This window comes from Balaenoptera physalus (assembly GCF_965194825.1).
Source record: "Balaenoptera physalus genome assembly, chromosome: X".
Classification (NCBI taxonomy): Eukaryota; Metazoa; Chordata; class Mammalia; order Artiodactyla; family Balaenopteridae; genus Balaenoptera; species Balaenoptera physalus.
Window position 1 is genome coordinate 64152930 of NC_138903.1, and position 11851 is coordinate 64164780.

The following is an 11851-nucleotide window of genomic DNA, read 5'->3' on the forward strand; positions in this document are numbered from 1 at the left end:
TATTTTAAAAATTCCTAAGAACCTTAATTACAGTTTCTGAAATTCAAACTCAAAGCACAAACTGAGGCTCAGAGCGGTTAAGTGTTTTGCTCTGGAACTCTGCCTACAAGAGAGTCCATTTGACTCCAAAGCCCATGTTCTTTGAGGAATTTAAGCCCAGGAATTCAGCAACATACAAGGACTGCTAGGAGTATAGGCTTCTTCATTTCTCACGACCATCCTGAGCCCAAATATCACCAATCATGTTCCCTTTTGTGGACCCTGTCTGTTTCTGAGAGACAAACAGCAAAGGGTCAGAGAAATTCTCATGAAAGGAGTAAGGGAAAAGAGGCAGAGAGAGAAAAAGAAATTAGAGAGAGAAACTGAGGACTTACTTGTATCCTGCCTTTAATCACACCCAGAAGTAGCCAAGGTTTGTGCCCTATGGGGGGTGGCAAGGAGAATGGGATTGGGTGGGGGGCTCCAAAAGGGATGGTAGCTGTATTTTGTATTTTTGTATTATCCTAAAAATCTAACCATCTGATACAAAAATAGGACAAATGTTTTATTTTTTTCAGTTTGAGTGATGTGTACTTGGGGGCATGTTCTGTGACCCACTATAATTTTTTGTATGTTTAAAAACCTGTTAATGATTTTAAAAAGATGGAGAAAGACAGTTTGAGGTAGGTGGAAGCCCTCAGGAAGGATGGAGATTGGATCATGGAGTAGTCAGAGGATTCTAAGAAGGCCCACAATGACCAGGATAGAGAAAGGTGAGAATGGGGAGGATGGCAAGGGCCAGGTCATGCAGCTCATTATATTTAAGTCATGTTGAGGAGTTTGCCTTTCAGTCCAAGTGAAGTGGGAAGCGTTCTGGGGTTCTGAGTAGGGGAGGCAAAAGGCGCCATTCATTTTTCTGAAAGATCAGTCTGGCTACTGGATTGACAAGGAAGTTTGGTGGAAGTGGGAGAACAGTTAGGAGGCTTGGCAGGATCCCATAAGAGGCTTAATGGTGGACTCCAGTGAAGTTGGAGAGGTTCAAGTGGTGTTTGGGAGGTAGAGGTGATAGGAATGGCTGAAGGATGAGACAGTGGCCAGAGGAAGATGTGGGAGTGGGAGAGGAAGGAAATAAGGGTGCCTCTTCATTTTTATTTCACTTGAATACCCAAGTGCATGGTGATGCCATTTAAGGATGAAATGCCTATGAGACATCCAGGTGGAGATGTCAAGTAGGCATACAAATAAATATGGGATCACAACCTCTTATCTTCCCTCCCGTGCCCTGACCCCCAACATGAAAATGAGACCATATACTACTGTCCCCTCTCTGCAATTTGCTTTCCTCACTTAATAATAGCATATTTTGAAGGTCCCCCTAAATCAGACCCTATAGACATAACTCGTGCTTGGTAATGATTGCATAATAATCCATGGAATGGCTGTGCCACAATGTCTCCAGTCATTCCCCAGTTGATGAGTGCTTGCTTTGTATCCTAGTTTGCCCAGTGTGAGTCCTTAGGTGATAAATATGCTCGTGTGTGTATGTCCTGATGTCCTGGGGCTCTTATGTCTATTGACTCAATTCTCATTCCTTCCCTGCCCTACATCTCTGCCTCCCTTAACTCTTCACCTTATAAGGATCCAAAGGACCATTTGCTAAATGTCCTGTATTTATTCAAGACAATTTAATAATCTTTGTTCTTATTTGTTAAATAACAGGGGCACACACCCAAACACTTTCCAATTCTTCCTAAATAAAAGTCTAAGGCTGCTATTTTTGCTGGCCTGTATGTCAAGATTATTTTCATTCGGGGGAGTTTGGGGGCAGTGTGAATTGACAAAATCAATTTCCCTACTACAAAATACATGTATGTTTTCATTCTCTATTCCCCTGAGCATCCTTCCTACAGCTATGTCAACGAGAAATTCATAGGAAGAGACTTCTTTATGTAGATCCCTGTTTTCAGTGTTTTCATTCATTTTTTACATATAGAGCTGATCTGTCCCTCTCCCCACTGGTACCCACCCCCATCCCCTACCTTCTTCCATTATTTTCTATTCTTTTCTCCTGCTCTCTGAACCGCATCCCCATTCCTTTCTATTACTCCCTCCTGATAGGAAGAAGGAGGTGGGCCATATGAAATGGGAAGAGCAGGGCCGGCTCCAAACACTCTTTGAATGTCTCTGTATCTGAACCTATCTCTTTAAAGCTCCACCTTGAAATGAACAGAAAGAGAAATCTAAACCCTAGCACACAAAGTTCTTGTTGTCCTCCCGTTTTAAACCAAGTCCCATGCACATACAGCCAGGAGCACTGAAAGCAGGACCTGAGTGAGGACACTGAGGCTGGACCCTGCCCGGCCCTGGAGAGGAGTCAGGTTTAGGGCCAGCCCATTTACCGTCCAGTCCTTCTCAATCTCTTCTGCTGGCTTGTTATCCTCAACCCACCTTCTACATGTTGGCATGTCTCAGGGAATAGCCCTGCACTTTTCTTCTCCTGACAGTACTCTCTCTAGGTGATTCTGCCCAGTCTTGTGGCTTTAAATACTATCTGTGTCCTGTTGTCTTGATAATTCTGTTTCTGCAGCCTACATGGAGAGCGGACTTTTCCAGACTTCAGACACGTAACATGTGCAAATTGAAACTCTTGACACACATCCCCAACTGTCTTTCTCCCTTGTCTAAATCTATCACATCCACTCTCCGTATTGTCTGTGACTATACATAACACCTCCATGACCAAGACTTGCAAGAAAAGACTCTCATAGCAATCATTCATTTCTTAAGTTTGTTCACCAACTGCCTTCAATCCACCAGCAAGTGCTGTCTGTTCTCTTTCCAAAATATCACGTGAACCCATGCACTATTCTCTAAATTGGTGCTGCCAGTCTGGGCCAAGCCACTGCCATCTCCCAACTGGGCTACTGCAAGAGGGTCCGAATTGGTCTCCCTGCTTTGCTTTGTGCCCTGCCCACTTGCAGATTTTTCCACAGAGAGCAGCCAGAGAGAAATTACTGAGTATAATTAGATCATGGCACTCCCTTGATTCAATTCTCTCTCTGGCTCCCCAGAGCTCTTTGAGTGAAAACCAAACTCCATCATGGCTCCTTCCCACCACTACACTGTCCTTTGTTCCCTCCATCCCCTCTCTCACTGGGCTCCAGCTACACCGGCATCTCTTCTGCGCCTTCAGTGCCCCTCTTTTTCGTCACAAGGCCAGAGGAATTGCAGTTCTCCCTGCTAGGCAGGTTTTCCCCCTGTTTTCCAGCAGGACTGGCCACATATCACTGTCCTCAGAAAGGCCATCCCTGACCTTTGCCACTTCTCTTGGGTTCTAGGTAAGACGTACCAAATCATCTCGTTTATTTCCCTGAGGGCATTTGCAGCGACCTTTAAGTGCTTTTACATTTTCTGCCATGTTTATTGTCTGTCTTCCCCACTAGAAAATAAGTTCCTTGGATGCAGGGGCTCTCTGCCTAGAAGAATGCCTGGTACGAGGTAGTCCTCCATAAATACTTGTTGAATCATCGAGTGAATGAAATGAGTAACACTTCCTCCCACAAGAAAGGGACCTCTCCCTCCCTCCACTGACACTCCACAGGACTCTTCACTTTTGCCTCAATCATAGCAACCAGTAGTCAGGACACCTTTGATTGCAGATGTGACCAGGAACTGCAAAAAAGGAGACAGGAACCCCAGAGAAGCCTCTGTGAGAAAGGACTTGGAGAGCATTCCCCAGCTGCTCTCCTTGTCACTGTAGTAGCCTTCTTCCTGTTGCTGGAGGGTCAAGGGCCTGGGGATTGTCTTCTGGTTTGACAGGTTTGTGGATTCACTGGCCACAGCATGACTTTGCTGAACCTCTTTCTCCTACCGATTTCTGTTGCTCTGTGGGCTGGAAGTCAAAGCCAGAGAAAGAGATCTTGTTGACTCCTGGTCCTTGAATTGGTCCCTCTTGTCACTTCTGTCTCCAAACAATGGGCCGAGAAGCTCTTCTCGTCATCCCCACATCCCCTACCTCCCAGCAATCATGGCCTCCCCCTTGGCCGCTGCCTCCTCAGGTCCCTCTTGGTGACCACCTGGAATGGTGAGGCAAAGCTCATCTGCCTCCTGCCTACAAGCAACCTAGACCCTCAGGAGATGGCTCCTAAGAGTGGTGACAGTGACCACCTTGGTCAAGGCACCAGCTGCACAGCAGGCTTTTCCTAAGTCTCTGTCCCTGCCCTTTGCTGGCACCCTGTCTAGGAGCAGAGGGCTAGACTTTGCAAGCTGGCGAGACACATGTCTGTATGTCTGCTTCTCAGCCATCTTGGGAGGCTTTCCAGCCAGCGATGAGAAAGTTCTCACTGCCTCACACCCCATGGTGACCCAGTCAGTTCTGAAGGTTCAGGGTTGTTCTATCATGTGCAATTGCCCAGGTCCAGCCAACGCTGCCACCACAGAAAACAGCTTTATTTACCCAAGGAAGGTGGATGGGTGGGAGTGAGGGGGAGGTGAGAATATGTGCTGGGCAGATGAAACTCCATGGCCACCATAGTCCAATCACATAGCACATATAGCCCTCTGCTGGCATTTCTCTTATTTGTATGGGCAGCCTGAGCTTTAGTGGAGTGAGGAAAGGCACTATGGTTTGATCATTTTTTATATCTGACCCCGAAGTCCACAGTTCAATGCCTGGCTCACGGTAAATGTGAAACCCCTATTTATGGAAGGAAAGGAGGGACGGAGGGAATGGTTGTTCTGACTCTTTTGGAACTGGTCACAACTGACTGTCTTCTTTTTGTTCTATCAGCTCTGTCTCAGGGGCGCGCGTGCGCTCACGCGCGCGTGTGTGTGTGTGTATGTGTGCATGCATTTGCATGTGTATTGATGGGTTTCTCTCCAGTTTCATTGAGATATAATTGACATATAACACCGTATAAGTTTAAGGTGTACAACATAATGATTTGATATAGGTACACATCGCTAAATGATTACCACAAGAAGTTTAATAAACATCCATCACCTCAGTTAGTTACACTTTGTCTTCCCCTTGTAATGAGAACTTTTAAGATCTACTGTCTTAACCACTTTCTGTGTTGATGTTTAGTTTGTACTCTTTCTAAAGATCTGATCATACCGAGTCCCTCCTTGAATGTACTGAGTGGGCCCCGTGAGCTTGGGTAGAGTCCAAGCACCTTAGCTTGCTTTTCAGGGCCCCCACACTTTCCAGCGCCATCTGCTGCCATATACTCTTGGAGATCATGAGCTCTGTCCACACCAGATTATTAGGCATGACCAGAAGTGACCATGCATGTGCTAGCATGCTATAGAGCCTTGGACACGGACTGATGCCTCTGTCTGGAGTGCCTTCCCTTCTGCCTCGATGTGGTGGACTGCTACTCATCTTTCAGAGCTCGCCTTGGGGGTTTTGTCTTCTGTGCAGCCTTGCTTGATTCCTACCAGGAATGGTTAGTGGCTGGGTCCTCCTTTCTGGAAGAAGTGGGACTCTAGCCTCTGTTGTCCTCTACTCTAATGGTTGCTCGCTTGCCTATCCCCTCAGCTTTTGGTCTTGTGTGGCCTCTCTGCTCCCACAATACACTCTGCTCACCTTTCCTCACCTTGCCCCACACCTCCAACACATCAACATTCACTGCTCACTTACCACATTGCCTGTCTCTGAGCCCCCAGTGCCAAGTACTGGATAAGGCTTCCATAAATACTAGCTGGTGAACTGGGATGAGACACCTCATTCTACAGAGATTTCAGGTTTTGTTTTTGTTTTGAACATGGATGTGCCTTTCTTGGTTCACGTTGGGAACCTCAGCACCTTGAGGGCAGAGACAAGAGCAAACTAGTGCCTGGCTCTGGACCAGGCCCTGTCCCCAGCTCTTGATTTGGCTTACCTCACCTATCATGGAGGACAGCAGTAAGGACAGGGTGTTCTTGATTCCCCCGCTTCCACGCTGCATGAATTGAGACTGGATGGGTGGGAGGAGTTGGGGGGGGGGCTGAAGAACACCAGGTCCCTAGTTCTCCCATAGTCTGGAGCAGGGACAGGGTTTCTAGCCCAGACTGTCCACTCCCAAGGTCAACCTTGGGAGTTGACCCGTCTATTTCCTCTTGCCTCCCGGACCCCTGTATATCCCTAGGGACCAGCAACGGCTCCATAAATATTTGTGGCATGGCATTATGGATGAATGAATACGTGTTCTTTATTTCCTCTTCTGCAAGTGTTGCAGAGGAGGGAAAGAGCCGGAAAAGGGGGAGGAATCTCTGAGAAAATGGGTCAGCAGGCTGCAGTGGGAGCTTGCCCCACTTGCCCCAGCTCCAGCTCCGAGTAAGAGTTGCTGCCTTGGTGGCGGTGATGTTGGAGAGCGTGTGTGCCTTGAGGTGGGGAGAACCCCTGAACGTGAGAAAACCATTTTCCTTGGCTTTGTTTAGGCCGGGCAAGTGTATTCTCAACGCCACCCACCTTCTCTTGCAAGGTGCTTGATTTAATCATTTAAATGTTCTATGGGGAGAGGAAGGATAAAACAAAACTCCCTAAATCTAACCCAGATTCCCTCGGTCCACATGGAGCCCTTTCCCTGGCTTCCTCTTCAAACACATCCAGCCGATCCGACAGGCTGAGGACTCACACTCCCGCCCCCCAACCTCAAGCCTCCCGCTCCCGCCCCCTCCCACCGTCCGCGGCCCCGCAGCCCCGCAGCAGCCACAGGGGGAACCAAAGAGACAGAAGCCTTCCCAGCTGCCCGGACCACAGACGCCAACACCCCCCGCCCCCCACCACACGCCGCCCGCCCGCGCCCCGCACGCTAGCCCACGACCGAGCGGCGGCGGCAGCAGCAGTGGGCTGCAGGCTGCTGCGACTCGCACCGGTGCGCTCCTGGCAGCACTCGCCATACCAGGTGACTGGGACTCGCCAGATCGGCTGGCCCGGGGTCCCCCGCCCCAGCTCGCGCTCGCGCCCCCGGCCCGGGTTCCGGCGCCCACCCGCCCTCCTGCCCTCTCCCGCCTCTCCGCCCCCCAGCTCGCGGGAAGGGAGGTCGCGGCAGCGGCCCGGGGGCACCGGCGACCGTGGCGACAGCGGCGACAGTGGCGGCGGCGGTGGCGGCGGCGGCTGCGGCGGCGGCGGAGGCTGCGGCGGCGACCGTGGCAGAAGCGGTGGCGGAGGCCTCCGTGGCGGAGGCGGAAGCAGAGGTGGAGGCTGAGTTGGAGGCCGAGGCCTCAGTAGAGGAGGCAGTGGCGGAGGCCACCCTGGGGGAGGCAGCGGCAGCCCTAGCGGGGGAGGAGGCGGAGGCCTCCCTGGCGGCGGCGGCAGTGGCCGTGGTGGAGGCCAGTGCGGCCGAAGCCGCCGCCGCGGCAGAGGCTGCGACGCCCCCCTTGGGGGAGGCGGAGGCGGATGCGGATGCGGATGCAGATGCGGAGGTGGCGGCGGCGGTAGCGGCGGCGGCGGCGGCCGCCGCGGATGCTGATGCGGAGACGGGCGGGGGCTCCGGGGGGAATCCGGACTTTCCTATGGCTTCGCTGTACGTGGGCGACCTGCACCCTGAGGTGACGGAGGCAATGCTGTACGAGAAGTTCAGCCCGGCCGGGCCCATCCTCTCCATCCGCATTTGCAGGGACAAGATCACCCGCCGCTCGTTGGGCTATGCGTATGTCAACTACCAGCAACCGGTGGACGCCAAGCGGGCCCTGGAGACCCTGAACTTTGATGTCATCAAGGGCAGGCCAGTGCGCATCATGTGGTCCCAGCGGGACCCCTCGCTCCGCAAGAGCGGGGTGGGCAACGTCTTCATCAAGAACCTGGGCAAAACCATCGACAACAAGGCGCTGTACAACATCTTCTCGGCGTTCGGCAACATCCTCTCCTGCAAAGTGGCCTGCGACGAAAAGGGGCCCAAGGGCTACGGGTTCGTGCACTTCCAGAAGCAGGAGTCCGCCGAGCGGGCCATCGATGCAATGAATGGCATGTTCCTGAACTACCGCAAAATTTTCGTTGGGAGATTCAAGTCGCATAAGGAACGAGAGGCCGAAAGGGGAGCCTGGGCCAGGCAGTCCACCAGTGCTGACGTCAAGGATTTCGAGGAAGACACCGACGAGGAGGCCACCTTGCGATGAAGACATCCCAGGAGCGAGCCAGCCAGCAGAGCCAAACCTTGGCTCCCACCCGGTTTACAACCCCACCCTTTGCCCCCCTAACCCACCAGCAGTGTATTGTATTGGGAGTGCAGGTCTCTCTCTCTCACAGCCGCCCCCCCCCACTTCCTTCCCTCCATCTCTCCCTCCCTCCGTCTGTCTCAGTCCCTCTCACTCTGTCTCTCTCTGACTTTCTCTCCCCTCCCCTCCCGTCCCTACCCCTCCTCTCCCCTCCCTTCTCCTCCCTTCCCCTCCCTTCCCCCAACACCCACCTTGGGTGTTGTGAATAATCTTGCTAATCTGTGCCACTTGACAGGTTAAAGGCTGTCTTCTCCTTGTGGTTTGGTTTAAAAAGCACTTTCTCTCTTTGTTTATTGCACAGGTGATACAATTTCATGGTAGAAACATCAGGAAGGAGAAGGAAATCAGATGAGGGAAACCCAAGAGAGTAATTGCTCCCCATGACCCTACTACCCGGAGACAACCACTTTTACCGTTTCCGTGTGCTGTTTTCCAGGCTCTCTCCTCTCCTTCTCTCTCCCTCCCTTCCTCACCTCCACCCCACCTTCCCTTTTAACACACTGTTATAGAATGGTTCATCTATGTGGTGTTTCTTAATCTGCTTTTTCAAAAACTAAAACCAAACAAAAATCAACCCATTGAACTTCTTTCCATGTTATTCAACAGGCTTCAGAAACGTCATCTTCAGTGCCTGCAGAGTGTATCGATGGACCCTAACATTTCTGTAGTCATTCCTGCATTGTTGGACATTCAGGTGGTGCCTAGTTCTTTCCCTGTGTTTAAACCCAGCACTGTGTATACTCCAATGAGTGAATTCTCCCTTGTCAAGCCAAATCTTCGCTAGCATACCTGATGATCTTAATTGTGGACTTGCAGGATCCACATATGGACATTTTAAAGACTTTTCCTGTGTGTTGCCAAATGGCCCCTTCATAAGCATTGTACCGATTTGCATTCATGCCAGCCAGCTCAGCTAGTAAAAAGAGTATGCCCATTTCCCCTGCATAGTCTCCTGGTCACTGTAATTGCTGTGTGTGTGTGTGTGTGTGTGTGTGTGTGTGTGTGTGTGTGTGTGTGTGTGTGTATGTGTGTGTGTGTCTTGGCCAGCTTGATGGGCTGCAAATGGTATTTCACTGTCCTTGGTTGTTTTGATGAATTTAAATAGTGTTTTTCACCTCCTTCCCCTGTGCCCACTTCCTGCTCTTTTCCCCATTCTCAGAAAAATAATTCAGCTTCATTGCAGGAAACAAATCACAAAGCGGACAAGTTAACAGAAGGAAATTAATGTCACCTGTAATCAATCCTAATGACCACCCACACCTCCCTGAATCATTTTCATCTGCACCTGTCTAATATTTTCTAAGAACTACCTGAAACATTTTTGGTTGTACCTCTCTAGTATTTTTCTGATTCATATGTCATGTATGTATATAATAATGTACATATTGTTTTTATACCTGCTTTTTCACACATAAATGTGTGTGTGTATATTTATACACACACATACTCTTGAACTTCATTTCATGTCATTAAAGATAATTTAAAAATATTTTCACTGGCTGTTAATATTTCATTGAATTGATGACTTAATAGGTGGATATATATGTGTACACTTCCTGCCCTTTTTCCCATTTTCAGAATAATAATTCAGCTTCATTGAAGGAAAAACTTACAAAGCAGACAACTTATCCATGTCTATATCTCTGTGTTTGTGTGTATATGTATTTTAGCTACTTCCTCATTGTTGAACATGTAGGTTGTTGCTAATTTTTCTTTATACAAACAGAGCTGTCAAGTGCATCATAGTGCACAAATCTAGCTGACTTTCCAGATCATTTTCCAGACAAATATTGCAGATAGGAAAATTTAAGTATCAAAGGATATGGGCAGTTTGGTGGCGAAGTGCATTAATAAATGGCCATCTATAAAGATAGCATCCGTTTACATTTGTAAGGTGCACCAATATTGTAAGGGGACCTGGATTACGTGTATAATTTTCTGTACTTGGTATTGCAATCGTCTCTGCATTTTCTCAGTATTTTATTAGGAGCTTTCTTGTTTTTATTTATTTTAAACATTTTATACAGTCTGTACATGATTATAATAGAAAATATTTGTAACTCTTAATATAGCAAAAGAATTATCACTCCTAATACCAGTACTTGACAAAATACACTTTTAGTAAATATCTACATACCTTTATATTTATAATAAAATATGCATTGTTTCATTGAAGTGTATTTTCACTATAATAGTTCTCTGGGATCATATTTCTAAATAATTAAATATTCTCCTTTAGCTCTGTTGTTACATAATAAGCCATCACAGGGATGAGCTGTAATTTCTACAACCAAGCTTCTTTGGGCTATGTTTAAAATAGTTCTGAACTTTTACTTGTAAGATCAATTCTATGATGAACACCTGTGTACCTGAATGTCTTGGAATATTTTATTGTCTTCTATTCCTTACTATTGGAATTGTGGTTTGATATATATGGACATGTCAAATATTTTTCTTGGTCTTTTGCCACATGTTTCTCCCTTAAAGGCTGTATCAACTGGTAGTGCACATACCCCTTAATTTGGCCAAAGTATTTTTTTTTAAGTTTTGGGAAATTGAAATGGTTTGTACATTTTTTATTACTTCAGTTAAAAGTGCATTTAAAAATGAGATCAAATACATTAAAATATACATAAGAACCACTTCAGATATATTATTTTCTATATATTTACAAGCTTTCACGATCCACCCATAAGCATTTTTTTTAACAATTATGGACATATTTTATCACATAATTTGCTTTTCAGTATATTGTGAAGATACCTAAGACATCTATGGCTCTTCAGTTTTATTCTACAATTCACCATCATTTTATAGGACTGGAAATTTTTCTGAAGTATAGTTGACTTGCAACATTATATTAGTTTCAGGTATATAGCATAGTACATAGTAACTTGATATTTTTATAGATTATGCACCATAGAAAGTTATAAAATATTGACTATATTTGCTGTGTTGTACATTACAACCTTGTAACTTATTTATTTTATACCTAGTAGTTTGCACCTCTCAATCCCCTTCACCTATTTTGCTCCTCCCCTACCCTGTTCCCTCTGGTAACCACTAGTTCATCATCTGTATCTGTGAGGTTGTTTCTATGTTGTGATATTTATTCATTTGTGTTATTTTTTAGATTCACATATAAACAAAAACATATAGTATTTATCTTTGTCTGACATATCATTGAGGATAATACCCTCTAGGTCCATCTATGTTGTTGAAAATGGCAAATTTTCATTCTTTTTCATGGCCTAGTAATATTCCATCATATATATATATATATATATATATATATATATATATATATACATACATACACCACATCTTTAGCCAGTCATCTGTTGATGGACATGTAGGTTGCTACCATATCTTGGCTACTGTAGATATACTGTAAATAATGCTGCTATGAACATTGGGGTACACATATCTTTTTGAATTGTTTTCTTTGGATAAATGCCCAGGGGTAGAATTGCTGGATCATATGGTAGTTCTGTCTCTAAATTTTTCAGGAAACTCCATACTGTTTTCCATTGTAGCTACACCAATTTATATTCCCACCAGCAGTGCATGAAGGTTCTCTTTTATCCATATCCTTGCCAACACTTGTTATTTCTTGTCTATTTGACTGTAGACATTCTGACAGGTGTGAGGTGATATCTCATTATGGTTTTGC

At 46.8% G+C, this 11851-nt stretch overlaps 1 protein-coding gene across 1 annotated transcript; it reads left to right on the forward strand.

The window, feature by feature from the left end:
* The first annotated feature begins 6870 nt into the window (after positions 1-6870).
* PABPC1L2B (poly(A) binding protein cytoplasmic 1 like 2B) lies at positions 6871-11452 on the forward strand. Its single transcript, XM_082446195.1, has one exon. It carries the CDS (start codon positions 7477-7479, stop codon positions 8077-8079), a length of 603 nt encoding a protein of 200 aa, XP_082302321.1. The 5' UTR covers positions 6871-7476; the 3' UTR covers positions 8080-11452.
* The last annotated feature ends 399 nt before the right edge of the window (positions 11453-11851 follow it).

Excerpts from the sequence above, each read along its gene's own strand:
- PABPC1L2B (XM_082446195.1), top strand. The coding sequence starts at position 7,477 with ATGGCTTCGCTGTACGTGGGCGACCTGCACCCTGAGGTGACGGAGGCA.